The sequence below is a fragment of the Drechmeria coniospora genome, chromosome 01, assembly GCF_001625195.1.
Source record: "Drechmeria coniospora strain ARSEF 6962 chromosome 01, whole genome shotgun sequence".
NCBI classification, from domain to species: Eukaryota; Fungi; Ascomycota; class Sordariomycetes; order Hypocreales; family Ophiocordycipitaceae; genus Drechmeria; species Drechmeria coniospora.
The window spans coordinates 6,406,832-6,434,806 of record NC_054389.1 but is presented as its reverse complement, the minus strand read 5'-3'; the positions used below and the strand labels follow the sequence as shown (position 1 = coordinate 6,434,806).

Genomic DNA, 27,975 nt, shown 5'->3' with positions numbered 1-27,975 from the left:
TAAGTACAGCCACTCACGTACCGCACCGCTAAAAATTGGTCGCCTCGAAAAATCATGCCAATTCAAGGCAATATCTGTCACCACTCACCATACACGTAGCTCACTCGCTATTCAACAAGCGCCCGCGTCATTCCGAATGGCCAGCTTTGTGGAAATGTGAGTTGGTGTGGGGCAGACTTTTTTGGACCGTTCATGTTGCTTGAACGAACAACGATCTCGCACCAACTTTACTCGTTCACATCCCCGATCCCGGCAGCATGGATGACGAGGACGGCGGCATCCTCAACATCCAACTCTCCGAGAGCGATGACGAGAGCAAGGTAGACCGTACCCGCCAGACGGAACCCGAGTTCCAGGTAGTCAAACGGGGATACCATACAAAGGTTGAAAACGGCAACGTGAGTTGGCACGCCTACCCATGCCACGAGCACTGGCTGACCTGGCACCGTCGCGACGCAGATCCACAAACAAATCTGCCTGCCTCTGGGCCCAGGTGCCAATAAGCAGCACATACAAGAGGTTCTCCACGCCGTCGAAGAGCTCTACTACTTTCGTAGGTTCGCCGACGCCCTTGACTTCATCAAGACATTACAGAACGATGGAAGCATGAGGGCGTTGGACAGTGACACCTGTAAATTGCTGCAAGTGTATGAGGAGAGGTGTCGGAGGAAGCTACATGCAGAGAGCGTTTAAAGCGCCTTTCTTGATTTGGCCCAATCTGTTTGCCAACCTCGTTGCCGCGACCGCTATATCTGTGTGTGGTCTACCAGATCCAGACAGACGCCAGGGGTAGGACGACAAATCTCCCCATTAATTTCATCTGCGTCGACTACGAACACAAACGCCAGACAAAATGCCAGAAAATATCTCCGCGTCTCAGCGCTTGCGTGAAAGATACCCTGCGGCTTTGTTGCTCGTCGCACAATGGGCCAGCCAGTCATTCCCCAACCCCCCACCTCAACATTCACATGTGCCATCTAGAACTTGCGTCGTTGTCCACGCCTGATCTCAACACGGCCGTCTCAGCTGGAGGTTCCCTATCTTAGTTAGCCCAGAGCGAGGATAAAAGTCCCGTCAAGATTGGCTCGGAGGTTCTTGGCTTGCTCGAGGCGGTGTTTGACTGCACATTGGCCGCTGCAATTGGATGGCTTTTCGACGACAGTGCTGCTCCTTGGCCCCCGTGATGGTACGCGGCCATACGTTCACATGGAGGCCTTTTCTGCTGCCCCCATTGTCGCGTGGTCATGGTGTCTTTTGTCTCGTCCTTCGCGGGCCCCGAACATGCCATTTTTTTCTCGGTGTCGCTAGGCAGCGGCGTGGTTGCAACGGCAGTTGGCTGCGAATTGACGGCAGATTTGGAACTGATCGAATCTTTGAACAAAATTTCTGGTCCGTTGCTACTAGTCGCAGGCATGGTGGGATTGAAATTGATGTCGATCAAAGTGCCCATGTTGCTGATCGGCTGCAGCTGGACTTCGGCCGTGGCAGACTTCGCATTCCTTCCGCTCCTTTTCTCACCGACCATCGGGAGGAACTCGGCCCAATCCAGATCTACTGGACGCGATATCGCTTTGTCGGATAACTCTTCGATCTCCGCAGTGGTGTACTGGATTCGGCTTCTTGGGCCGGCGCCTATCTTCAAGTCCTTCAAGCTCTGTAGTGAGGGGCTTTCGGCGAGGCCGATGTTTGCTCGCCGGGTTTGGATCTTTTTCTTCATGCGATCAGCTTGACGTTTGAGTTGGGAAAATCCTTTCAAAAGGCCCAACATGTCGCTTTTGATGTCGTCAGCATGAGAATCGAAAAGGTTTCTGTTAAACCAGACGTCGAGGGCCGTCTCCTCGACATCGTCAATCGCTTCTTCCGAGAGACGCAGCCCACGCCCTTTCAGTTCAGCCATTACGTTATGTACAAGGGCATGTAGCTGTTCCGCTGCCTCCTCCACCGTGTTGATAGAATTTCCAGTATCAATATCGACAAGGTTTGGAGTCTGCAGCTCCGCTGGGTTGTTGCCATTCGGTGCGGGTTCAACCGCCTCCTCCATCGCGCCGAACGGAATGGCCGTATCTACATCGACGAGGTTGGAAGCCTGCGCCTCCGCTGGCCGGTTCTTATTCGATGCGGGTTCAACCGCCTCCTCCATCTTGCCAAACGGATTGGCCGTGTCCAAAACGACGAAATTGGAAGACTGCACCCGCGCCAGCAGGTTGCTATTCAGTGCTGGTTCGACTGCCTCCTCCATTGTGCTCAACGGATCAGCCGCATCCACATTGTCGAATTTGGAAGGCTTTCCCTCTACCGGCTGGTCACTGTTCGTTGCGCCAGGAGTGGTGGGAGAGATCGTTGCGGGACCGATCAAAGCAACATCGGCTGCCTTGGACAAGCAAGAAGCAGCCCTCATCTGGGCCGCAGTCGGTTTTGCTTCGTCGCCAGTACATGCCTGCTGCCTAATGGCTGCCGTTCGTAGACTTTCCAGGTAAAACTTGAACTTCCCAGTCCAGGTAGAATCCTTTAGTTTCAGCGTATAGCTGGCGTTACTTTTGCCAGCATAGCTTTCTATACGACAGAAACCGTTGTGCATGGTTGGGGCCTGGAGGTCCATCACATTATGCACCCGTTCCTCCTTGCCGGGAGTGGTGATAATGAGCAGGGCGTGGTTCGAAGCCGAGTCAATCTTCATGGCGAACGTTGCTTCGAACGTTTGGGTGCCTTGAGTAGGCTTCATCTCACAGCTGCCTTCACAAAGGACATAATCGGGTGATTTTGGCTTGGTGGACTCAGTAGAAGGAGTGGCCGCCTGTCGTTGTTGATGCACCTTGGAGAATGGGGTAGATTCCGATTGAGCGGGTGCGCTTGCTGCAAATTTCACAGTTGGTTTCTTGGCTTTTGAAGCCAACGAGGCATTGCCTCCTGGTGGGATGAGTCCTCCAAGTCGTCCCACGGGGCCACTGCCAGCCTTGCGAGAGTTTGGGTATTGTGCTTTCTTGGCACCAACGTGAGTTGGGGCCACTAGGAAAGGTGCGCTAGAGACGACGATATTAGTTGGGCAAGGAAGGAGAAGGTGAGCACAGGGCACACACATTGCAGTAGGGTTATTTGACATGGATGCTTGGGTAACCTTCTTTGCCCACGGGCGGGCGTCGCTATTCTCCAAGCCGTCTACCTGTTCGGACTCTTCGTCTCGTATCGTCGCTACCAGGTGATGTATTTGTTAGCAATATCAGATAGGGGATGACCGGTTCGCATACCGCTCCACTTGCTCTTGAGGATTTCCCTCGTCTCAGGGGCCACGTTTCGAGCTGAGTTGTCTCCTTTCGGGGCGAATGATGGACCTCGGCGTTCTTGGTCACTCAGAGGGAGTTCTGCCTGTCGCATACGACCGAGATCGAGCTATCAACCGCTGCAGTTAACACGGGTCCGACCTTTAACGAGACAGAGGCTTGGACCATATGATATTTTTGGGCAATTCTGCACCAAAATCATCCGTCGGGACCCAAAAAAGCCAGCAAAACGGTTTTTTTTTTGCTGAAGATGCGAGCGAGAAAGTTCAAGGGGAAACCTACCATGCAGGAGTGCGCAACCTGGCGGGGGTCAATATGATCTGCCATGTTGAGAGAGTCACGCAACTCAACGAGGCTTTTTCGATTCTGAACTGACGCCGGTTTCGATGGTAGAAGACGGTATCGCATGTATATTCGGAGAATACTTTGTTGTGGTCGCAGATCAGGAGATGCTTGACGAGAGTTGGCGGTTGAAGTGGTGCGACGCCTCACTCGAGTTGCCGAGGAGGGCGATGATTCATAGGGTGCCAGCCGATGAAAAAGAACCACCGAAGTGTGGGAGTTTTGTTCATGGAGGGGTTCAACCCGGGCTCTTACTACGGTTTCGTGGGGAAAGATGGTGTTGGGGCAGGAACCCCGGGGCAGTGAATCCGGCACCTTCCATGGGAAATGGGTCCCTTGAAGGCCCTTGTTTTAAGGCATCTACATATTACTTCATACATAGGCATGTGAACCGTGAAGTTCTTCCTTCTCAAGCCGGCTATCAGTGCTTGCTCCATCATCGCCAGCTTTATCTCTTCCCTTCCTGATCTCCTCGCTCGTAGCGTCGTTTATGTCGCAGACACGATGTTTATGCCGCCCCTGCCGCCCAGTGCCGGTAAGAAGAAACACAGCTAGCCTACTGCCGAGTGGCATTTTTATGGAATATATGCAGGGTAAGCATTTCCCTCGAGGTTGATTTTCTGTATTTGTGCGTCGTGAACTCACCGCCATGTTGCATTCTGGAACGCCTCCTAGAAACAGACAATATTTTTAATGGCATCATTCGGACCGCGATGTGAACCGTAAGAGTATGCTTCTAGTTAAGAAGCGATGTCGAGAATCGCCACGCTATCAAGGAGGTTCAGTTTCATTTTCTCCAAGAACGGGCGTCAAGGTTGGAGCAGTCCGCCGGTGGACTTCCTCCTGATCAAAGTGCAGTTTTGCCCACCTGTTCGTCCCCAACGCCACGGGCTCTGGTGACGGAATCAACCTACTCTATCGAGTCGAAGAGAAATTGGGATCAGCCCATCAGAGATCTGGAACGAGGACGAATGCAGTGTTCGTTTTGGACCTCTCCGCTCACGGATTCACAATCCCGAAAAGCCACTGAAGTCGATTATTGGGCTTTGTAGAAGTCAATGAAGATATACTGCTGGCGAGACTCGAGACAAGTTGCCGATACACCACGAGCATGATAGTTCGGATTGAAGATCTTGATGTCTTTATGAGAAGAGCTGCACAATCGTAGCGGGCCAAAATATTATGAAAAGCTGGTATACTCTGGTACGTTCGACGACGGCAGACAAGCACATGACACCGAGGCTAGAAAGGGATGTCACCTTCCAGAAGAGTCATTGCCAACCGATTGATAAAAATACTTGGGTCCATGGTATTGGTCTCTACTTGCTCTTGGGTTGATATATTGACGTAGTATTTATTCAGTCCCAAATAATGAATGCCATGCGGCTTCTCAATGCCCAACTGCCTCAAGTCCACCATTGTGCACAGGGAGGAGTTCAACAGCGAAGCACCTCGCTTAGGTGATGTAACAAGGGCTCATCGCCAGGCGAAATTCGTTCAAGCTTTGAAACCACAGCGCGTTCTCCATCCAACCTACACCTTAGTCATCACCAGGTATGAGGAGACCTCTGTATACGCCAAACAAACCCATGGTGGATATAAACCAACACGCTGTCGTGCCGCAATCACCAAGATTAATGTTTGGGTAGCCGGCTACTCAGGTCGTGGCACGCATGCACAAATGGCATGTTCTTGCCGCTATTTTTAGCAGCCAAAAAGATGCATCAACGACGTCAGATACAAAGCAGTACATCAAATGGGAGATAATTTTGACCCAATTCACGATCCATCACTTGATGCGACATCGCATTTACAAGCTGAAGTCACTTCATACAGGCAGCAATAATGCAGGGCAGTAGCTTGTATGCGCCGAATGCGGGGAGAAAGAAAGTATGTCCAGTCCAACAGCAGGATACTGTAGACGAAACATGTGTCACTCCCTGCTGGCCAACGTGCAACGTTCAACATGGGGCGGGCGTGCTTGGTGAGCGACGAGAAGTTCAAGCGAGGCAATCGATGCGGCCAGGCACCTCGTCGCAATCGGCAGCTTCTGGAATGCCATGTGATCATCCGTAGGCCGCGGGGAACGAAGAGGAAATCAATCAAATTGGCCTGAAACAAGCCAGGGGGGATCCGGGGGCCATCCCCAACATCTCGCGATGGCGTCGGGGCGTCCGGGGTGAGCCGGTGGTGGTTACCGTCCACGCTAGCGGGCGGATGAGATCATAGCATGGTGCCAAATTCTCTTTGCGGCCATAGGGTCTCAACTTCGAACAAAGCCATTGCTGTGGCAGAAGTCACGAGGACGTTTATTCGTGTCTGGGAGGGGGAGAAATGCATGCGCTCGCGTCGAGCAATCGAGAGGGAGCCAAGTAACCGAGTAGGTAGTAGTAGTGCATGGAAACTGTCTTGCCCATATTCAGAACGATATGGGGGACTCAGGTACGGAGTACGGAGTAAGTACGGAGTTCAAGGACTGCACTGCACTTCGGTAGGTAGTATGTATAAGTACAAGGAAGTACTGTACGGAGTACGGAGTAATACATTTACAGAACTTACATTTGCGTGCAAATTTGTGCTGGGGTAGTAGGTACCTAGTATGTATATCTACAAGCACGGTGTTTTTGAAAGTGAGTGAGTGCACTCTACCCTCCAAGGACTAGAGTACAAAGTACAGTACATGTGCACACGCAAGTGCCGTGCTCCTAACACGCAACGTGCATGTGCATGTACATATTACAAGTACTTACGTTTTGGTCTAGAGTGGGGGACTGCATCCGCCCTGAGCAACGGGTACCTGTAACCTGCGGAACGGGGCAGGATCCACGACCTCCCTGCCGTGCTCGGCATTGACTAGTAGTAAGTAGGTACTTTCATCGCAACAAGTCCACTAAGCCCGTCCTCATCAATACTTTGTACTCCGTAGGCACCTGAACTATAGGTGTAGGTGCGCTAAGTACTAGGTACTAGGTACTAGGTACTTTGATAGGTACCTGTTTCATGGACAACAGACGTTGCTGGGGCCTCAACGTTGAACGAGTCAACATCTTCCCTAGTCGCCTGTTCCAGCAACCCACGCTGCGCCTCTGCAGCACGTCACCGCATTTGCATGCGTTCCCACCTCAACGCTGTGGCGAATCTATGGGCATTGGCGCAGACAGCAACTCTCATGCTTGTCAACCTACTTAGCAGTGCCTTGTAGTAGTAACCCTAGTGCCTACCTGCCTGTGACTAGTAGGTACGGTACAGTGATCCCACCTTGACCTACCTTCCAAGTACTAATAAGGAAACCGGTGCGCCATCTGATCGATCTGCTGATCGGCTTCCACTTCCATCGTCCTGCATTCTACTCCTCTTCCACTCTACTCCTCTTCCACTCTACTCCTCTGCCACGCTGCTTCTCTGCTCCTCTGCTCCTCTACTCCTCTGCTCCTCTGCTCCTCTGCTCCTCTGCTACTCTCCCCTCGTTGCCCAATACTTGCCTCCCTCTTCCATCCCGCTGTTTGGAGAATTACAAGTCGTCGTCCCTTGCTTGCGCTGTCCGTATTTCGTCCGAGTCAAGAGAATTGTTGAGGACCGCCCACTCGTCAAACTCCCTCGCCCTCGACGCCAGACTCCACGATTGCTCCCTGCCGCACCGGCGCCGACATCGCTGTCCTGTCCCCAAACATCAACGCTGTCTGCCCATAATTCAACTGCCACGATCGGAGACGCGCATTTGCACCTGCACCGGAGTTAATACCTGCACCGCCATCAAGCACAGCATACATCATACACAACATGTCGCGCGTCACTGCCCCGGTTTCTAAGCTCATCCGGCTTGTCGGCTCATCGGCCACACGCACCTCCCACGGCGCCGGTGCCGCTCTCATGCCCAAGTACGCCGACCTGCTGCGGAATCGCGAGCACTCCGAGGTACGTCCCTGCCCGCCTTGATGAATGGAATAGACCGCCAACACGCAGTGCCAGTTTCGCAAACTCACCACCACCCACCGACCTACTCCTCAGCCCTCGCTCGCCAACCGCACCAAGCCCCTGATGCAAACCTTCCACACCACCTCCCACGTCACCATGTCCTCCACTGCCGGCCACATCGATTCCGCCGTCTTCCCCCCCCTCCCGGACCCGGCCGGTCCTGGTTCCAGTACCGTCTGGCCCCGAGTCCCCCTCTTGCCGGACAACTACTCTGCCGCCCATGGTCCGTCGGCCTGCGACATGTCTGTCCGGCTCCCCGAGATCTCCATCGTCGCGGCCAACCCCGAAAACGTGGTACCTGGCACGCCCCTGTCCGAGGTGCAGGGCATCTCCCTCGATGGTATCGAACTAAAGTTTGTCCACGAGGATCGCCAGTCTCAAGCCGCAAAGGAGCTTGACGAGGGCAGCGGCGGCATGATCCGTGATCTGTGGAAGGGCATGGTCGAGGATGTTTTGATGCCGGCCAAGAAGTTTGCTTGATCACGATTCAATCACCGTTGGCGACTTGCATTTTTCCTTTCATCTTTGCTTCACATGCATCCGACAAACTACTCCCCGACCACAACCAGTCATAGCTAGCCATATTGTACCGTAGAATAAGCAAGCTCTGCGAGCTCGCACGGAGCCCATGCCACGAGCGGCGGGATTCCTTCACTTGAAAAATGAAACATGGTGCTTCATGCTTTTGATGCATCCATCGGATTGTCTTGAAATGCGTAAAGATGAACGAGCATGCGTTTGTGACCGCAGAGGCTTCATTAGCAACGTGAATGCCGGGCGGCCACACCTCTCGCCCGGCCTGACGACCACCAGCCAGGAAGGCTGGTTGGTCTGTATGTCTTTGATTCGCCTCGTTGTCCAGAAGGCGTGTGGGATTCGCACCATTCAGAGAGTTTCCACTTCCTCACGCACCACCATCGCACCCGATGCTACCTTCACTCCCTACCAAACCACCCTCCGCCCTCGGCCGCTTACTTTTATCGCTTCTTCATCGATGGCCGCGGCTTACACTCGTCATTCTGGACAGGGTGCAGCATGACCTTGATCGGATAGTTCTGGGTGTTGTGCTGGTACCCTTTGCTCCAGTCATAGCTAATGGCGTACGCGAATATGCTGCCGGTCTTGTTGAACGTCGTCGCCGTGATGCTGCCGCCAACGGCGGGATAGCCTTTGAGACGGTGCTTGGCATCCTTGTCCCAGAAGTGAAAAGTTCCATCGGAGCCTGCGGTGCTGAAGGTTCCGTGGACCGGGTGGAACGAGATGGAGTTGACGGCGTGCACATTGATGACGCTGTTGGACGGGGGTTCGCGGTGGCATTTGAAGGAGAAGTTGGAGCTGGAAGTGGAACGTCAGCATCGCGTCAGGAAAATGACGGCCAGGTGCCGGAGGAGGGGCGTCGTACCTCGAGTCCTTTTCCTCGACGTACTGAATGGCGCAGCGTCCCTCGATGCTGCCGATGGCGAAGCCTGCTGAATCGATGAAACAGCTGACCACCCTCGTTTGCCACTTGAGCGGGCTTTGCATCGTCTTGTAAAACTTGGTCGGGTTCTTGAGATCGATGACGTTGATGTACCGGTCCGCCGTGGCGACGACGCAGAGGTTGTCACGCACATCCATACTATAGACGCGCTCCTGGCACTGCAGAGTGGCGGCAGGCCCTTGCTGTCGGAGGTCCCAGTACTTGACCGTCTTGTCCCAGGAGCCCGAGACGACCATGGGCCCGCTGCCGCTGTCGAAGAATCGGCAGGTTCGAACAGGCTGATCGTGGCTGCCGATGGTGAGATCTCGTTGTGAGGCGAGGTCGCAGACTTTGACGTTTTTGTCCGCGCCGGCCGAGGCAACTTTCGTGCCGTCCTGGCGAATGGATTAGGGACGGGTCCAGGTGAACATGAAGGCGGTCTGCGACTTTCTCACCTTGGAAAAGGCACAGTTCAGCACAGGCTGACTATGCTCGTACACGTGGCGGCCCTGGCTCTGACCGTTCTGTGCAATTTCGTAGATTCGAACTTTGTTGTCCCAGCTGGCGACGGCGAGAAAGTCCGGCGTGTTGGCGGCAGGCGAGAATGCCAGATCGGAGATGCCGTCGGTCGGGGGATCGCTGAGGGCTACATCTTGTTTGAGGTCGCCGAGAGAGCTGGTCGACGAGGGAGCCGCGGCACCGCCGCCGAAGATTCCAGACATGGTGCGGACTGCTGATACACGTGCAAGTGGCCTTTGAAGCTAGTGCTTGCTGGCTTTCGCCTCTTGAGGCGTGATGAGAGCGATACGCGTCGAAGCCTAATTCGTAGCTGTCTTGAAGGTTTCGCGTGCCGTCTCCGGAGGTAGCAAGTCGGATTCGCTGACAGAAAGGTCACACGCCGTAGCCGCAAGTCGAAGTACGAGTGTTGGTCCTGATGTTGAAATCGAGGCTCCGGAGCTTTTCCTGCCCCGAACGCAATTCTCGGATTGGCCAAGACAAAAGGTGTCACGCCAGGCCCACCCAGATGCGGATCCCCCCTATAAATGCATACTATCCGAAGCCTACATGTACATGCAAGTACGCATACTCACATGCAAGTATCCCCTACGGAGTACTCGTACGTGTAATGAGGGAGTAAGTACGGAGTAGGTACAAGTGCTCCGTACGACGCCCGCCTATGTCAATAAAATTTTGCCCCATTAAAGGCTTCGAACTTTTCGTTTCCTTCCTACCGTCTTTCTCTCCTTCATCCCCTCGGTCGACAAATCGCCATTCGAAGCTTACAGACAGAGACACCGCCTAGCGGCGTCTCTCTCACTCGAAATGCTTTGGGAGAAAGTCCCCGGACGACTCCTTTTGGGAGCTTGCGGAAACGCGCCGCCATAAAAGCACTGCGGCTGACCTTTGCTCCTTGGCCCTCTGGCGGTGCACGCCCTGCCAACCGCTACATCGTCCTCTCGCACACCGATGTCGGCTCCGTTTTGCACATGTTTGGACGCCATGGATGAAGATATGAGTCCGAGCCGGACATGTGCGGATGGATGTCGGCCGCGGTGACGGGTGGTCTGATGGTTGGCGGACGTGTTGTGTCGCCAGAGCGGTATCGGGAGCAGAGGACTTTTGTCGAGGTTCATAGGTATGCGATTGCCCGGCGCAAGCTGGGTTACTCGATGGGGCTTATTCTTGAGGCGAGGGGATCAACCCATGCTGTCACCGACGGCAAACCATTTTTTTCACTCTAGCTTCGCTGGAAGCCCCCCTTGGTGAGCGGCCGTGACAGCCGGGTGGTTCAGAGTTGTTGTGATGAGACAATTTATAGAGTCAAGCACTGAGGCTGAACAACAGTCGATGCTGAGGACACAAATAATGTTTCTGAACACTTTGAATTGCTCGTTGCCGCTTCATCCTCCGTTTCGCGCGCGGAGCAAGAAATGGTTTACTGTTGCTTAGTATACGGAGTATATAGACTGGACATTGTTGAGCGCCGTGTCGTGTCGACAAGTTGCCGTGAAGAGGCAACGGCGCGCATCTAACATGATGATTGCTGCATACTAAGCAAATGCGTACATACTTAAGTATAATATGCTCGCTATCTGTAATTACTTGTACACCCACCTACTGTACTTGTACTAGCAATACGTACTTACAAATATCAGTACGCACTCGCAAGAGCGTACTGTGGTTTTCACCGACTTGCTTGCTCAGGATAAGGCTATTGTCATGATCCTACGACAAAGTACTGTTGACTTCTGTCCACATATCCGCCACGCGCTCCCCGTCCCATCCGACATTGGGGTCTTATTCGCTGTCAAACATCTAAAAGTTCGATTGCGCAAACGCGAGAACGGAGACTGGGTGCCAATAATTACGTTGTACCAGATGCAGGTCCATCCAGGGTCTTGCAGCTCAACCCTTCTCCACGCCTGCTATTGGACAACCGGGAAAGAGTAGCAGGAGTAGCAGCAGGCTCGGATTGTGCCTGAAGCCCGTCACACCAGCGCCTGGTCAGTCAACTACACTGCATGTTCGGAGTACCTGCGGCACAATTCTGTGTTGCCGTGGAGCTTGCTAGGCGTACAAGAAAGTCCCTTGTACGCGCCTGGAGCGGATGCGAAGTTCTGGCCATCGCCCGACGTCCTTGCATCAGAAATACACTGTGTAGATTTCTTGTAGACAAGGAGTAGCCCGGCTTTGCAAGGACATCGCCCATGCACCCTCGAGGCGCTTTCTCCGTTCATGTCGCGTTGTCGCCAACATGAACCAGTTCCTCGCCTTCCTGCACCTGCTCAGCCTGCTCGGCCTCATCGCCGCCATCAATCTCTGCAGCATCCAGCGAAAGCTCCCTGCATGCTCCGTCCGCTGCCTCCTCGAGAGTGCTCGGGGCAATGGGTGCGGTGTCGGCGACTTCGCTTGCCAGTGCGGGACCCTCCCATCAACCATCAAGACCGTTGCGCCGTGTCTCGTCAGGGCTGGTTGCGAGCTGGAGGACATTGCAGGTAGATATTGTGGACTTGTCGTCCCCTCACTCGAAATCGTGAGAGCCAGTGGCTGACGGGGGAGAGTGGATGCAGTCACTGCCAAGGTCGTCGTCGAATTCTGCCAAAACAATGTTCCCGAAAATGCAACGTTCGAACGGCCTTTCACTGCCAATTTAAGCAGCAGTTCAAAGGAGACGTCCACTTCGGTGGCATTGACCCTTAATTCTGACTGGGCAGGGATTGCTGCGATCGCCGCAGCCAGCGTCTTGTTCCGATGAGTCATCGACAGTGGAAGGAAAAGGAGTTGCGAATGAGCTTGGACTACCCGCGGTGAGAATCTCTTGCCATATGAGCTCAGATCGTTGGGGACCATGAGGGGGGACGAGCTGCGGTAGCAGGAGGAGCTGTGGTAGCGGTAGGAACTGTGGTGGCAGGAGGGGCCATGGTGGCAGGAAAGGAGGCCATTTCCACTGTTAATCATTGGTCTATCATTAAATGAACTACAGGAGCGTTATCGGTGCAATGCGGCGTGACTTCCCAGCTCCTGCGGGTCAGCCAGCCAGCCAATGCATTTCTCGCACTGGAACCAGTCCATCGTTGCCTCTCCGAGGCATCTTGGCACGTTAGCAGGGGCCAAATTTGCCGAGCGCACCCGTGCTGCCGCCGTCAAAGAGGTTGTGGCCGTCGTCGAGGGACTGAAACTGGCCCGCAAGCTCCATCCCCTTTCTCCTCTGGGCCTCGATGCGCTCCCAGTCCCACTCGCCCTCGAAGGACAGGTCGACATGGCTGACATCAACGCTCTCGTCGCCGACCTGGCCCTCGCCGCCCGTCCAGCCACCGGGGCGAGCCGGGAGCAGGCCCGACTCGGCGAGGACGATGGCCGGGTGAACGGTGTAACGGCCAAGCTTGAAGACGTACTTGCTGATGGCCGTCGCGTGGATCTTCGGCTCGGGTCGGGTGGCGGAATCGCCGGCGGGCCTCGTGCGAACGTTGCCAAATCGCGGGTCGATCCACTCGGTCGGGCGGGCGGCGCCCTTGGGCACAAAGTGGGTGACGATGTATATCCACTTGCGGTCCCAGGAGAGGAGGCGGGTCCAGAGCTCGTAGCCGGCGTAGGCGTTGATCTCGCTCTTGAAGCTGCAGGAAACGGCGCCGAGCATGACGCCGAAGGAGCCGCGGATGGTCTCGCCCGTCTTGGGGTCGCGGATGAGGTGCGTCTGCCTGTTGTGGGCGAGCTTGCGCAGGCCCGGACGGCAGAGGTAGCTGACGAGGTGGGAGCGCGAGACGTCGAGGTCGGTGAAGTAGGTCGAGTTGGACTTGTGCAGGTTGTAGTCGATCTCGAGGAGGGGCGTGTGCGTCGACGAAATGATGGGCTTGAAGAGGGCACGGGGCGGCAGCTGGGGTCCTTTGCGGAGGATGCTATGGTAGATGATGGCGGAGAAGACTCGGTACTGCCGCGTCGACCGTCAGTCATCCCGCTCGTCATTGGTCCTTGCTGCCGAGGTAGGAGAGGGGGGGTGTGAGGAGGCATACTGTCCACGCAAACGGAAGATTCTTCCAGTTGAAGATGACCATGAGCAGCAGCAAGACGCGCGAGGTCCGGCCCGGACCTGTCAGGAAGGCCCTGATGGCCACAGGCCAGTTGACGCGCGAAGCTGCGTATCCTGCGGATCCGAGTGCCAGAGGGGTGATGATGCGCAGCGCAACGGTCAAACCGCCGACCTTGCTCGAGGCCGACGCCATCGTGAATACGTTGTTGACGCGATCCTCCGAAAAGGACAATGTCGGGAAATCGGCCAACGAGTCAAGCCAAGGCGAACAAGCACAGACGACGGCACATCCAGATGGGCCGGCCTGTCAGTGTATGACCTTGCTCGGTACGACGATTGGTGACAGAAACGGGAGGGGAGGATACTTTTTCGGCGCGTGTCGCCGACGATATTATTAAGCGCGAATTGGTACAGAGTACGGCGTACAAGTACTAAGGAAACCGACGATTCGTGCATCATGGCGAGTTGGAGCTCAAGTGGGGCTACTGTGCCGGTAATGCCAATGGCTTGGTACTATAATCAAGTCGTATTCTTGCTTGATCCATACCATTAATGTCGTACTTGCACTTAATACTTACATGCACATCTACAAGTACATATCGATCACACATGATAAACTCATTCGTACGACGGAGTGCACAGTACCACGGTCACATTCTTGCAGTACATTTACAGTACAGTAGTAAGTATATGAGAAGAAGCAGAAGCAGAAGCAGAAGCAGAAGCAGATAGTTACTAGGTACGTTTACTAATACCTTCTTCGCCCATCGCCTTCAATTACCCATAAACGCCAATTTATATACAGATATCAGTTGCAGGTCATCATGACATTTGCTACATGTGGTTGCATCGTCGTTCATTCGCTCTCCGTCACAAACAGCCAACGTTTAATACATGGGACGGTGGTTCGGCGTCCAGGATCCTGGTAACTCATACGAGTTCCGTGCGGTAGGTGCCCGTCGGATATAGGCTGGACGTCCCCTATACTGCCCATTCCCAAAACTCCGCCTTTGTTGCGGGGAATTTGACGGTAATATCGGTGCAGGCCATGGTGCGATTTGAATATACCTGCTCCTTCGTCCAGTTCGGCTCATGCTCGAAGTCTTCTGCGCAGTTCAGCCTGACGCTCCCCGTCACATTATAATATCCCACTCCCGTGTATGGGTAGATGAAGATGTGGGAAATGCTAAGCTCGCCGGTCAAACTATCGTAGCGAAAGCGGGCAGAGTCTCCGGTATTAGGTACGCGGCAGAGGTATGTATTCGCGCCGTACAAAAAGTCCAACATCTTCTTGGAGAGTGAGGAGCCGGATGTTTTGCCAGTCTCGGCCGAGCACCGGGCCGTGTAGGGAACGGCCGGATGGGTAAGGGAAAAGTTGATATAACTCGACGAGGTATGGTTATCGCGGCTGTGAAAGATGATCGATTGGTAGAAGTTGAAGCCACGAACCGTCCACCAATTTTCCAGCTTCGATTTCGTGGCGTCATTGGGTCCCCTTACAAAATCGACCGCCGTGGCCGGAGAGGCGATGGCCAAGCCAGCAACGATGGGAGTAGCAAGAAGGTGGACAAGAATGGTAGAGACGGGACAAAGACGCATTGCGTGCGAGGGAAGCGAGGACCATGAGAGAATAAACCAGAGGCTCGAGATGAATGGCCAGGACCGAGAGAGCGGGACACGATGCTGGCAGAGCGTCTTCTTCGGTGAAGCGGTGCAAATAGGGCGGTGAATGGTACAGATGAACAGCAGATGGGATGTGACCTGCTGGGTGCGAGACGATGATGGCGGACGAAGGCGAGGATAGAGAATGTATGGGCAGAATCGAGCTGCCAGTACCGGCACTGAGAGGTCGACGTATTTATGCGAGAGCTGTACCAGGTACACAGTACGGGTCCGTAGTCTCACAAAAAGCACACCGAGTACGAACGGATCTGAATACTTTTATGGATGCTAGTGTATAATTTCTTCATTCGTAATGCATAGGTAATTCGTCTGCGTTTTGCACGCATGTAAGTATTCTATCGTATCGAGGACAAGGATTGTCGCACTCTGCTTCCTACTATACTCAGACCTACTGACGCCGAACCCCAAGTACTGTACAGTACACCGTACACGACAAGTACTACGTACATGTACTGCGACAGCACATCGCAGGTGCGTAATCTGTATTTAAGGTGTACATCTACTTACCTGTACGGCAAGAACACGAATAGTTCGCACGGAGTACTTTGGGTGTGCAGTATAGTACAGTAGCATTGCCGTCCTACGGCCGAAGGAGCTCGGCATCCTTCTGCTTTGGTAGTTTGTTGTCGGGATTGGATACATCAAATGCGACACCTTGGACATTCTGTATTTTCATCCCGTTCTTCAGTCGAAAGTGAACTTTGAGAATGGCTTCTCAAGATGCTTCACCATCCGTGCCAAATTACTCCCCTCCTTCTACATGAAGGTATCACGTAGCTAGTACAAGTACAGTAGTGTTCTAGATCTTGCCAATGTTCTAGATCTTGTGCTGTTGTGCCCGTTTTGAGGGGGTGTGGGGTAGGCACTTGGCAAGGACCGAGTGCAACGGTACGGAGTACCCAGTACTTGTTCAGTAAGTAATGTACTGTAGTTTGCAGTGTACATACCCTGCTTCATAAGTAGGTACTTTACAGTCCATAGTACTGTGCTGTAAGTACACCTATACTTAGTGCAAATGCATCTGCTGAGGAGTGCTGATGCTTATTAGTATGTACAGAATACACCTACGGAATGCATTATCAACTAATATAATGGTACTTACATATACGGAGTATCGTATACTCGGTACTTGCTGCATCATGCTGTAGGTACCTAGTGCGGAGTACTTGGCTGGAAATCCTTCCGCTCCTGCCACTGCTCGTCGTCCGCCACAACTCTCGACGCAACTGAGGATCGAACGGACGTACTTCTGAGTGAAGGGTACCACTGCAGCAGCCGCTTGTCGACTGAGCGTTGGCCAAATTTGCAAGGTGCAGAAAGTCCAAGCAAGCCATCAGCTGGAGAGCAGCAGCAGAAAACAAGTGGTTATCCGAGCAGGCGGGCAAGGTTGTTCGGGGCTTTGTGGCGCAAGACGCCGATGATGCGGCGTTGTTGACCATGATGATGAGACATTAGACAACCGACTTCTTCTCTCTTTCTACTTTAAACGGCGTGACCTGGAGGACATCGTCGCGACCTGGAGAATATCCTTGTCAGGTGTATCCTCGAGCGTTTCTCATCATGGAAAGCAAGTCGGCATTCATCAAGCAGCCGCCCTGTCCATCCCCCGATCTGGCCGCTCCCCACGACGGCAGGCATCGGTAAGCACATGGACCTGTGGCTCGCAAATCTGCAAACGTCAAGCTTTTCGAAGAATCATTACGGAGCACGGAAGGTGTGCCATGGTAGGGTTCATTGTAGTATTAACATCCTCACATTATGTATCGAATGCGTCGACCGCCACCAGGACATGGAGCAGGTGGCTTCCACGATGCGCGACCGTCATGCGTCCCTCGACATCTTGGTCTTCTGCCATCAGTTCGGTCATCCATCTCTACCGCCATGCGTGCGCGCCAATGGCCCGTCGGGCGCCGGGCGCGCTATCGGATGACGTGGGTACCCTCCGCCGGAACCAAGACCTTCCACTCGCACCGCAAGTCCTTCTTCTCGTTGCATCGTCGAAGCGTGTCGATGATCTTGTTTGCAATCTCCTCAAAGTGGTCCGTCGCGAGCGCCAGGATGGTGGGGCCGGCGCCGGACAGGCACACGCCCAGGAATCCCGCCTGCGTCTTGGGCGACATGGACTCGACAACCTCCGTGAGGCCGGGGATGAGCGTCTGGCGGTACGGCTGGTGGATCCTGTCCTGCATGGCAAGGTGGATGAGTTCGGGGTCGGGAGGCGACTGGCCCAGGGCGACGGGTAGCAGGGCAATCCGCTGCAGGTTGAACGTCTGCGCCGGTCAGCAGCGGCCTCGCGGCTTCGGCGAGCGAGCTACGCGTCGACACGGAGGGATCATGGTCACTCACGACATCGGGCCGGGTGTACTTTTCGGGCAGCACCGCTCTCGCCTCGTGCGTCGGCACCACAAAGTCGGGGATGATGGCCACGGCCTTGATCTCCTTGGCCCAGGGGAACTTGATGTGGTGGCCAATGCCCATCGGGGGCTCGGGCGGTTTCTTGCCCGTGTCCACGCCGCCGGCGGGTGCCGGCAAGACCTCGCTCAGAGGGATCTCGGTACGGGCGACATCGGCGGCCGTCAGGGGCTTGAGGTAGGTGCCGACGAAGCCACCAAAGAGCGCAGCGCCCACGTTGTCGGGGTGTCTCTCTGCGACGGCCATCAATGCTCGCATCGGCGACCACGCCACGCCATGCCCCCGATGCCGGGAAGGAAAGGCAAGGTAAGGGAAGAAGGGGAGGCAAGCGCACCGATCATGAGGCAGTAGTCGAACAGCCTGTCATTGTCGAGGTGGTGCAGCCGGCCGACCTCCTTGCCGAGCATCACGCCGGCGACGACAGCGGCGCCCGAGCTGCCGAGGCCGCGGCCGAGCGGAATCGGGTTCTTGATGTGCACATGCGTCTCGACGGGGAAGGCGCGCTGGTCGTGACATCGCAGCACGTAGAGGGCCACGCGCGTGAGGAGGTTGCTCTGGGGATCGAGGCTAATGTCGGCCTCGCCCTCGCCCTCGTACGTGACGCGGCAGTTGAGCGGGTGCTCCGACGAGCCTTTGGAGCGGTCGATGGTGACGTGCAGCTCGAGGTAGATGGTCAAGGCGAGGCCGATGACGTCGAACCCAGGGCCGATGTTGGCGCTCGAGGAGGGCGTCTTGATGACGAACGACTCCATGCTTTCCGCTAGACTCCCTCGTCGGTAGTGGACGCCGCGGAGACGATTGCCGTGCCGAGCCGTGCCGAGCCGTGTCGTACCGTGTCGTATCGTGTCGTACCGTGTCGTTTCGTGCTTGGGAATGAACGGCTTCTACCGGGTTGCACCGTGAGACGGAGGAAGTTGGCCATCCATCAGGCCGATTTGACTTTTGTTTCTTGGGAGGGGCCGATTGCGGAAACAGCTTAAAGCTAGGGCTCCACATTCCTCTGCGGCTCCGGCCCACCCACAATCCGCACCCCGTATCTGATTGTGCTTGGCTTGCTGAGACGTTGCACTGCCATTCGCTCCGCAGGCACTTGCCATGTGCTGTGGCCTGGGGGTTTGTGCTGCAAGTATTGCAGAGTACGGAGCACCAGTAGGTGTACGAGAAGGTGTACTTTGGTGCATTACCGTGGGTGTATGTAGGTACTTATTACGGTGTGGTGTACAGTGATTAAATGTAGGTGCACATGCGAGTGAACGTACAAGTGCGGAGTACAAGTACAAACTCCGTACTCCGTCATTACAGTACAAGAACATGCACTCCGCACTCCGTTCTCCGTAGTCCTGACCTGAGACACTCACTTAAGTACTAGGTACAGTAAGTGATTGTGCACTACAGGAGCTTAACCCACTGTACGGAGTACTGCAAGTACGGGGAGCAGCATGCGTACATCACCTATACTTCCGTACTAGGTACCTACTAGTAATTACTAGGTATCTACTCCGTACAAGTGTTACTGATAGTACCTAGTAGTAATTGCAAACCCATATTAAGTACGGAGTACTTGTACTTGTACATCCGCCAGCTCCCACGCCGACCACTGTTCACGTACACGTAAGTACTTGCCTAGGTACTTTATACTTGTACGGTAGGAGAGACGCCTGCCTGGCATCTCTGCCTTGATTCTTGCCTACCAACTTACCCCGTGCCGCTGTTCCTACCGAGTTTTTCCTCCTTCCCAGCAGGCATCGTTGAAACACCTGACTGTGGTTCTGTAATGACATCAAATCTGTGCGTGACTGGACAGCGCCCTGTGCGCACAATCACTGTCAAGAATGAATTTTGCTCGTTTGCCGAACGTGCGCCCGCGGCCGCGAGCACATTGGCCATCGGCGAGCTGCAAGAGGCTCTCATCCGCTCCGTCCCGCCCTAGGCCGCAATATTCCTCTCTCTTCGCAGCATCGCAGCATCGGCGAAGCCCCCGTGGCTTTCTCTGGACCTTGGAAAGCCTGTGCAGCACGTGCTGGACGCAGAATCAGAATCAGCCGGCAGCCGTCGGGCAGAGCGCAGCAGCTTCCAGCCTCGACATCCATATTCGCTTGAACCAGCCTGCATGCACTCGACCCCCCTTGGCTTCCTCTCCACTCCACTCTCCGCTCAACAAAGGATCGAACGGACGTCGGCATGAGTGACGGGTACCACTGCAGATACGAGTGCGGAGAGCACTCACCGACGAGCGGTCGTCCCACCCGAACGCACGATGCTCTGCCCCCCCCCCCCCCCGAGTCCCTGATGAGGGAGGCAGATCGGCAACCAACACGAAAGCCCAAAAGGCGAGCCTCGTGTTTGTTGCCGGTGCCGAGCCGCACACGGCGGTCAAGTTCGACCGAATCAGTCTACAATCTTATCCCTCGTCCCGGCGCTGCGTTCCCGCAGTTGCATGAAAGCATCAGCCGACCACGGCACACCGTCCCCGTCAATACGAAGATGATGCACCGTCGATTGGGTCGGACATTTGAGGCCATGTCCTGCAGCCGACCACATTTCCGCCGCCGTGATAGCATCTCCTTGGAAGCACAGCAGTGCCGTGCGGTTGTGGTACGATGCCATGGTCGCACCCTCGCGCCGTAACATCAACAAACGCCCGTTCAAAGTTTCCGCCATCTTCACCTACCGACGTAGCAATGATGATGGAGAGGTCCGTGACTCCGGCTGGCGCGCGAGACCTTGTCAAGTCGAGCTGCGTGTACGCTGTACTCGCACATCCAAGTGCAGCACCACCTTGTGGACATGCATGTCCCGGTCCAGTCTCGTATTCCCGGCTTCTACGCGTGCGCAAGTACCATGTACGAGCACAAGTACTTCGTTCCGTGGCCGCATCCCACGTCATGATCATTGTCAGCTGTGCACAGAACCCATATACTTACTACTATACTGGTACCTACAGCACGTACTGAACGTGTACTTGTGGCTGTTGTCGTTGGCGTGATGCTATTTTCGGCCACTCGAGGCTGCACCACGATGCAACGTTCGACTCGTATATGCCGTCAGGATTCGTACATCTAGATGGATGCTGTGAGGAGCCTCCGGATGGCCACCACGGAAAGGCAATACTATAAAGATGATCAGGCCGCCGAGGGAGGATGTCGTCCTGCATCGAGCTCATCGCATCGCATCGCATCTGCATCACGTCGAGTCCCTCGTCGTCGCCGCCGCCACCAACCCCGCATACCGTGCGCAGCCCTAGATTCATCATAGCAACACCGCCATCATGCACTTCTCTCCAATCTTCGGCGCCATCGCTCTCGCCACTGCTGCTTCGGCCGTCACGGGCAAGTCACCGTCGCTTGGCGAGCCGCGGCGGCATCGCAGCTGACGGAAACTACAGTGTCGTACGACCCTGGCTACGACATCCGGAGTCGCGACCTCACGGCCGTCTCGTGCTCCGACGGCGTCAACGGTCTCATCACCCGCAAGGGCTGGCGCAGGCAGGGCGACATTCCCAAGTTCCCCTACATCGGCGGCGCCGCAGCCGTCGGCGGCTGGAACTCGCCCAACTGCGGCACCTGCTGGAAGCTCGACTACGCGGGCAAGAGCATCACCGTCCTCGCCATCGACCATGCCGGCGCCGGCTTCAACATTGCTCTCGAGGCCATGAACGCCCTGACCAACGGACAGGCGCAGCAGCTCGGGCGGGTGGATGCGCAGGCGACGCAGATTGATGCTGCCAACTGCGGCATGTGACGAGATCATGATGCGTGATGCACGCGCGCAGGCCAGAATGTTGCACAAGGTTCCGCCGAAGCAGGCCCTGTTCTGGCTAATTACTTATTCTAATTGCCATCGGCATTTACTCTCCGATGCAGCCCAGCTATCGGTGCTGGCTCACCTCCCTATCCTCGAGCCTGCCTATCCTCGAGCCTCCCTCTCCCTGCGCGTGACTCTTTTGCCCGGGCCGATGCGAAACGTGCCATGTCCATGTCCACGATCCGTTCCACCGGGGATATCTATCCCGTCCCGCCCAGCCCCTTGCAGCAGTCGAATGACAATAGCAGGAGCTCGTGGCGATGTGACGTTCGGTCCCGCCACCAAAAAAAGCCAACACGTCGTCGGGGTGAGAGGATGAAAAGCAGGGCATCAGGCGCAGCGGAGTGAGAGAGGGGCAAGTTGAGCACAGTAAAGCTGCAAGTAAGTAGTGTTCAACGTCGTGTCAAAAGCCGTGTTGGTTCGTTCATGTGCTGGAAAATGCTGCAGTCGGCGGAGGAGGCGACGTGGGAACGCCTCGTAGGCAATTAACCGTGTTTGGGTTTCTTCCTCACACGAGCCGGAACATCGTGTTCGCCTTCATGTTACGTGGGGGGTGGTGGACGAGGAAAAGGGCGCACAGGACAATCTTGACCTTGTCGCGGAATTCGGCAGCGTGTAGCCAGCGTTGATGCCAATCAGGGGCATGCGGTTACCGTCTTGTCGAACGAGGGCGAAGACGATGAGCTGGTGACGAAAGTAGCCGGTGAGAAAGCCGAGCCACTGCTTGAGGAGGCGCAGCTCGGAAAACGTAGCATCGATGCTGGCTGTCGTAGCCCATGATATTCCAGTCAGCGGGCACGGAGCGGCGGCTGATGATGAGACTGTCGACTTCGCCGTCATGTCTGCCTCGCCGAATTTCCAAAACGAGATCCTCTTCCGGCACGAGCTGCAGGGCAGGTTCGGGGTACGGCCCCTGCGCTGTGTATAGGCCTCGAGCATAACTGCCGCACCACATGTCGGAACTGGCTTCGCAGTCCAACATGGTGCTGGCCAGGACGGCGTCGACTGTTGGGTTGTCGACCGTCAACCAGTTCTCCATGTTATGATAAGTGTGCATCATTGCGAGGACAAGGGGTGTCTTGCGGTGATGGATGAGCAGGCGGGTGGGAATGGATACACGCGTCGTCGACCAGTGCGAGACGGACGGTACGTTCGCAACAGACAGACACGGAGCAGGTCAGCGCAGAGCATGGTGAGGCCTGGGTATTTGTATGGGAATGCGTGTGCGGGAACGTGACGCTGTAAGTTTGCCGTCTGGGAATCGTCGAGGGGCGTTCTTGCTATCTAGGACCCTTCTCCCTTCTTCGCTTCTCACCATCCTTCCAAGCTGCCGACGAGCGACTACTGCTTGCAGGTGCTCGCCTACCTGCTAGGTACTTAGGCAGGCATATATAAGTGTTATGCGGGTAATCGAGCAAGAGCGCGTAGCTGTGAGCGAGTGTGCAGCACGCGAACCCGACCGCGCACTGCATACTGCGAGGTGGCCCGGATGAAACAAGCTTTCGAGTCTGCAGACCACGCCGAGCGGCTGTGTCGTTGCTGCTCGTATCATTTCTTGAATTGCTTCCTCTGTTGAGTACATCATCTTTGGAACGGAGCCATGCCTCGGCCTTGCCACCGCTTTCCCGTCCGTTTCTCATGCTGCCGTAGGACTGCATGCTCTTATGCTCTTCTTCAAGGCCCTGGTCCTCCTTCCCGTGCTGATTTGTTTTGGCAATCGTTGGCCACGAGCCAAAGGAGAATGGGGGAGGACAAAAGAGCAGGAAAGACGGCGGCTTCGAGCAGGCACCGCCTCCAACCTGCGGCATGCGGATGTGGAGCAATGGAGGATGCATGTTCCCCGGCCCCGGGGTGCCTGGCTAGTGCTCGCTTGGCGACAAGTCCCCTTCCTCGTCGCTGTCCGTCAGGTCGACGGCCATCTTCTGTGCCTCGTGCTCCATCATTTCCCGGTAGGTGCTCCAGCTCAAGGCGAGGAAGGCGACGATGATCATGGACCCCCCGATGATGGCCGCCCAGCTCAGCGGCTGCCCCTTGACGACCCAGTCGACGAGGGCGATGATGAAGATGGTCAGCAGCGCCGCCACCGAGGACAGCACCGGCGACGTGAGGGAGATGAGCACGAGGAAGCAGCCGCTAAAGGTGGCGTTGGCGAGGACGGCGGCGAGGATGAGCCAGCAGGTCGACGCCACCGGCAACTCGAAGCGTTCGATGCCCAACAGGTGCAGGATCGGCAGCGGGATCCAGAGGACGGTGAGGGTGAAGAGGCCAATGCAGGCGCCGAAGGCGTTGGCGAAGACGGTGCCCCTGCCGGGCGAGACGCCCTCGGGCGGGCAGGCGAGGCGCTTGTAGAGAACCTCGTGGAGGCCGTAGAGGACGGAGCCGGCGCCGATGATGAGGTTTCCGAACAAACGGCTGCCGCCAGAGGGCGTCGGCTTGCCGGACTCGGCATCGACGCTGGCGGCGGGCTCGGTGTCGCCGTAGACGACGACGAGGACGCCGAGGATGGCGATGAAGACGGACACCGACTTGTCCAGCCGCAGCGGCTCCCGCAGGATGGGCACGGAGAAGACGTAGGCGAAGAAGGCGGAGCAGTTGTAGATGGCCGTGAGGTCCGACGTCGTCGTTAGGCTCACGGCAATGTACCAGCTCAGCCCGGCGACGGTCAGCGTCGAGGTGAGGAGGGCCGTCGTCCGCACCAGGTACCGCCAGGGGCGGGCCCGCCGCTGGGTCGCGGGCGCGTGCACGTCGAGCGTCTGCAGCTCGATCATGGTGACGGTCGACGCAATCATGTGCACGTGGTCGCGCCAGAAGACGGACCAGGGGACCTTGCTCTTGCGGACGCGCACGACGGCGAGCGTGACGGGCCACAGGACGACCCAGGAACCGTGGGTGAAGTACATCATGCAGTAGGCCTTGCTCCAGCCGAGGTCGTTCTGGATGTACGCGCTCAGCTCCGTCTGGACGCAAAAGGCGACGAGGCTGACGGCGAGGAAGAAGACGGCAAAGGTGTACTTTCTTCGCATCGCCTTCTCGGCAGCAACCTCGCGCGGGCTGCGACTGCGCATCGTCGACCGCCTCGTGGCCGTCGGTCGTGTGCGATTTTCGTATCCGTCGAAGCCATCGTGGCTGTAGGACACGCTCCCGTCGAGGCTCCTGGTCGGCCCATCGCTCGAGCGGCGGCCACGGTGGGTGATGGTCTCGCCCTTGTCCTCCTGCTTGGTGAGAAGCGGCGTGCCGGACTTGCCGCTGCGATGCAGCCCCGGTCTTCCGTTTATCGCATCCATGTCCAGTTCAACCCCGTCCTGCTCACCGGGAGCGGCGAACGCGACGCTCGGCGGCGGCTTGGTCGTCTTGGGCCCCCCTGGGCCGCTGGCAATTCTTGCTTTGGCGTGACCCCTCGGTCCCGTCGGGTCGCATGTGGCGGTCTTCGTTCCGTCGCCGTCGCCGCTTCCGTCTCCGCCTGCTTGGCTCGGCGATGGGCCTTTGTCCGCGACCCAGTCGTCGTCGACGGACCAAAAGGAGCCGTCGTCGTCTTGCTGCGCCGCTTGTCCGTCAGTGTCGGCCAGGAGGTGAACCTCTTGGTCCCGAGTTCGCCGAGACATGCAAGAAGCGACTAGGAGCTCGGGTGGGGGGGTTGCATGAAGCAGGCAAGGGATGGCACGGGAAGCTTGCTGACGGTTGTGACGGGAGTCGGGAAGGCCGGCTGCCGGTACGGATACAGTAGACGGTTGACGAGTCGTGTCGTGGAAGTTTGGTGGGTATTATTTCCACGGTCTATATTGGCTGGCTGACCTAACCCATGCTCCACTTTCAGAAGGGTTACGAGTGCTCCGTAATTAGGGAGTACAAGTAACTGTTATTAGTTATTATTTCTGCACGGAGTAATAATCCTTGGAGAATGTAAAGGAATTCGCCGTGAGTATTCGGGGGAAAAAAGGAGAGTGACGAGGTCTCGCAGCTCGCAGTTTGGTTACGAGTATCTGCTGCCAGTAGCGAATATGCATGTAGAGGCAACAGCTGACTTGAACTCTCGGCAGCTTCTTCCTCCCGGTGGAGAGCTCTCGCTCCGCAACAACCGCTCCCTTTTAGGCCAGTTAGATAATATTAATACTGTCAGTAGTTCTAAACCAATACCCCCAGCATCAGCGAACCTACCCAGTATCAGCGAACCAACCCTCCCCTGTACAGTACACTGCACAAGTAGTTGCAACTGAATACTCCGTACTCCGTAGTACTCGGATGTATCGTCGCATGACGTCGCGTTGCATGGTGCAGTGCCAATCGATTGGCCCCTCCCACCTATTGACATGCCCAATCTAGATCGTAGCTCGATTCCCATGCAAATCCCATGCACCCGTACAGTACATTTACTGGAAGCGAACAACTAGTACTTGATACAGGCATATGCTCTTGTGCAGTACGTAGTATCTGCATGTACTCGTGAATTGCACTCGTTGATCCGTACCAACCAGGCTCGTCGCACCTCAAGATGGCATTACGTAGCAGTACTCCTCGGCTCGGTGTCGGAGCTTCGCGTGAGAGGTACGGAACGTGTGCTACTCCGTACTGTCTTCTCTGTAGGCGCTGGTACAGCGCATGTACTTGCCGTAGGTCCTACTGCTATGGCTATGGTACATGTACCTCTGGAGGGAGAACTCGGAGATGCCAGGACGCCACGCCACGATGCGACGCTACCTGCAGCACTTGCACCGTCTCATCCACTCGCGTCACTTCTCACCCAAACAGCGCTTTGCACGTGTCGTACCCGTACTCGAGATCGCCGTGCCAGTACTCGGCCGATTCTCCTTTGCATGCGGCCCAGGCCTCGTCGAGCGCCGCCACCACGTCCTCCGGCAGCGGTCCCTTTTCCAGATTGTCCAGGTTGCTCTCGAGCTGGTCGACGCTCGATACGCCGATGATGATGCCGTCGTTGCCGTCCTTGAAGCGCAGCTGGGAGTGGTGCACCATCCACCGCAGTGCCGTCTCGATCATCGTCAGCCCCTCGTGCCGACCGAGCGCCTTCTCGATCATCTGCATCGACCGAAAGGTGCTCTCACGAAAGTACCGCTGACGGTAGTTGGCCCCCAGTGATGGGCTCACGTCCGAGAACCGTCCGCTCTCCGGCACCATGTCGGACGACCGCGCCTTTCCCGAGAACAGGCCGCCGGCGAGGGGGTTGTAGACGACAATGTCGAGGCCGTAGCGCCGGCAGGCCACGAACACCTCGGGCTCGACGTTGCGCGTGATGGCGTTGTACATGCCCTGGTACACTGACGGTCGGACCCAATTGTTGTACCTGCACGTCATGACCACCTCGGCCACCTCGAAGGCGGCAAAGTTGCTGATGCCCAGGCGAACAAACTTGCCCGCCTTGTGCAGCCGATCGACCGCCTCGAGCGTCTCGGCAAAGGGCGTGCCTCGGTCGGGACGGTGCAGGTAGAGAATCTGTCCCCGTCAGCTCCTGGCCAAGCAGCGGAGTACTCGTCCGTGCTTGCAAAGGCCCGGGACAGCAGTGTTTCGTCATCCGCTATCCTGGTCCTGTTGCTGCACGATCCGATGCACGTACATCGACGCAGTCGGCCCCGAGCTCCTTCAAGCTCGTCTCGACAGACTCGACCACCTTGTCCGCCGCATTCTCTCCCAGCTTCGACGGGTATTTAACCTTTGTCGCCAGCGTCAACCCTCGCTCCCTCCACAGGGCCTGCTTGGTGAAGGCTTCCTGTTGGCCTGCCACGTAGGTGCGCGCCGTGTCGATTTCGTTGTAGCCGCGGGCCTGGAAAACATCGAGCGCCTTGTTGAAGGTATTGAGGTCCGTGATTCGAGCCCCGTCTTCCGCCTTGGGCCCAAAGGTCATGAGACCCAGGATGATGCGGTTTGGGGCCTTCTGCACGATCAGGGGCATATTTGCTGTCTTGGGGCTTCCGTTTCGTCCTCGGCTGTTCTTGGCTGGCTTATGCTCGGATATGTTGAAGGAAATGAATTGCGAAAACCAAAAGTTGTATTTATAATATCCCTCTGGCGGGGCTGTACATGTACACGATAGGTGCTTACTTGTATCCGGCTGAAGTCGCAGGATGCAACGCTTCCGCGGGGTTTTCGGGCCTTCCACAGATACTAGCGCATACTTATTTGAAGGTAGGCGTAGACTTTGATTGCATGACGTCAAAGATATACATGCTTGTTCATCCAACGGCATCCATTCATCCATCCTATGGTCAGTATCTTGAGCCCTCGCACGACATACAGCGTCGGCACTTGGCGGAACTTCCAAGGACTGCACTCTCCGTATGCGTCTCTGCCATGATGCGAATCTGAAATTGCATCAACTACGCTCACAGATAAATAGGTGGAGATGCAAATCGAAGCAGGAGTTGCGGGCAGCAGTTAACGAGGCAGAGGGGCACGCGAATGATGCATGCCACTGGCGTACCTACTGTACATGGACACGTCTCGGTTCACAGGAACCGGCAAGATGCCTCGGAATGCGGAGGAAT

General features: G+C 56.0%; 12 protein-coding genes across 12 annotated transcripts; 3 read left to right on the top strand and 9 right to left on the bottom strand.

Annotated features, from left to right (window-relative positions):
* Positions 1-257: 257 nt before the first annotated feature.
* DCS_01650 (uncharacterized protein) lies at positions 258-693 on the top strand (the record flags this gene model as incomplete). The annotated part of the gene is made up of 2 exons (XM_040798982.1): positions 258-398; positions 460-693. The coding sequence occupies 2 exons, from the start codon at positions 258-260 to the stop codon at positions 691-693; spliced, it is 375 nt and encodes a 124-aa protein (XP_040659865.1).
* A 349-nt stretch (positions 694-1,042) lies between these two features.
* DCS_01649 (uncharacterized protein) lies at positions 1,043-3,446 on the bottom strand (the record flags this gene model as incomplete). The annotated part of the gene is made up of 2 exons (XM_040798981.1): positions 1,043-2,953; positions 3,375-3,446. The coding sequence occupies 2 exons, from the start codon at positions 3,444-3,446 to the stop codon at positions 1,043-1,045; spliced, it is 1,983 nt and encodes a 660-aa protein (XP_040659864.1).
* A 3,954-nt stretch (positions 3,447-7,400) lies between these two features.
* DCS_01648 (uncharacterized protein) lies at positions 7,401-8,075 on the top strand (the record flags this gene model as incomplete). Its single annotated transcript, XM_040798980.1, has 2 exons — positions 7,401-7,535; positions 7,584-8,075. 2 exons carry the CDS (start codon positions 7,401-7,403, stop codon positions 8,073-8,075), a joined length of 627 nt encoding a protein of 208 aa, XP_040659863.1.
* A 497-nt stretch (positions 8,076-8,572) lies between these two features.
* Positions 8,573-9,776, bottom strand: DCS_01647 (Poly+ RNA export protein; the record flags this gene model as incomplete). Its single annotated transcript, XM_040798979.1, has 3 exons — positions 8,573-8,930; positions 8,998-9,449; positions 9,510-9,776. 3 exons carry the CDS (start codon positions 9,774-9,776, stop codon positions 8,573-8,575), a joined length of 1,077 nt encoding a protein of 358 aa, XP_040659862.1.
* A 2,012-nt stretch (positions 9,777-11,788) lies between these two features.
* Positions 11,789-12,315, bottom strand: DCS_01646 (uncharacterized protein; the record flags this gene model as incomplete). Its single annotated transcript, XM_040798978.1, has 2 exons — positions 11,789-11,920; positions 11,992-12,315. 2 exons carry the CDS (start codon positions 12,313-12,315, stop codon positions 11,789-11,791), a joined length of 456 nt encoding a protein of 151 aa, XP_040659861.1.
* Positions 12,316-12,655: 340 nt separating this feature from the next.
* DCS_01645 (capsule polysaccharide biosynthesis protein) lies at positions 12,656-13,775 on the bottom strand (the record flags this gene model as incomplete). The annotated part of the gene is made up of 2 exons (XM_040798977.1): positions 12,656-13,483; positions 13,566-13,775. The coding sequence occupies 2 exons, from the start codon at positions 13,773-13,775 to the stop codon at positions 12,656-12,658; spliced, it is 1,038 nt and encodes a 345-aa protein (XP_040659860.1).
* A 788-nt stretch (positions 13,776-14,563) lies between these two features.
* On the bottom strand, positions 14,564-15,181 carry DCS_01644 (uncharacterized protein; the record flags this gene model as incomplete). Its single annotated transcript, XM_040798976.1, has 1 exon — positions 14,564-15,181. The coding sequence occupies one exon, from the start codon at positions 15,179-15,181 to the stop codon at positions 14,564-14,566; it is 618 nt and encodes a 205-aa protein (XP_040659859.1).
* Positions 15,182-17,184: 2,003 nt separating this feature from the next.
* Positions 17,185-18,429, bottom strand: DCS_01643 (homoserine kinase; the record flags this gene model as incomplete). Its single annotated transcript, XM_040798975.1, has 3 exons — positions 17,185-17,535; positions 17,612-17,910; positions 18,012-18,429. 3 exons carry the CDS (start codon positions 18,427-18,429, stop codon positions 17,185-17,187), a joined length of 1,068 nt encoding a protein of 355 aa, XP_040659858.1.
* Positions 18,430-20,795: 2,366 nt separating this feature from the next.
* DCS_01642 (uncharacterized protein) lies at positions 20,796-21,418 on the top strand (the record flags this gene model as incomplete). Its single annotated transcript, XM_040798974.1, has 2 exons — positions 20,796-20,907; positions 21,063-21,418. 2 exons carry the CDS (start codon positions 20,796-20,798, stop codon positions 21,416-21,418), a joined length of 468 nt encoding a protein of 155 aa, XP_040659857.1.
* Positions 21,419-22,130: 712 nt separating this feature from the next.
* On the bottom strand, positions 22,131-22,541 carry DCS_01641 (uncharacterized protein; the record flags this gene model as incomplete). Its single annotated transcript, XM_040798973.1, has 1 exon — positions 22,131-22,541. One exon carries the CDS (start codon positions 22,539-22,541, stop codon positions 22,131-22,133), a length of 411 nt encoding a protein of 136 aa, XP_040659856.1.
* A 799-nt stretch (positions 22,542-23,340) lies between these two features.
* DCS_01640 (uncharacterized protein) lies at positions 23,341-25,083 on the bottom strand (the record flags this gene model as incomplete). Its single annotated transcript, XM_040798972.1, has 1 exon — positions 23,341-25,083. The coding sequence occupies one exon, from the start codon at positions 25,081-25,083 to the stop codon at positions 23,341-23,343; it is 1,743 nt and encodes a 580-aa protein (XP_040659855.1).
* A 1,132-nt stretch (positions 25,084-26,215) lies between these two features.
* Positions 26,216-27,383, bottom strand: DCS_01639 (uncharacterized protein; the record flags this gene model as incomplete). The annotated part of the gene is made up of 2 exons (XM_040798971.1): positions 26,216-26,926; positions 27,048-27,383. 2 exons carry the CDS (start codon positions 27,381-27,383, stop codon positions 26,216-26,218), a joined length of 1,047 nt encoding a protein of 348 aa, XP_040659854.1.
* Positions 27,384-27,975: the final 592 nt, after the last annotated feature.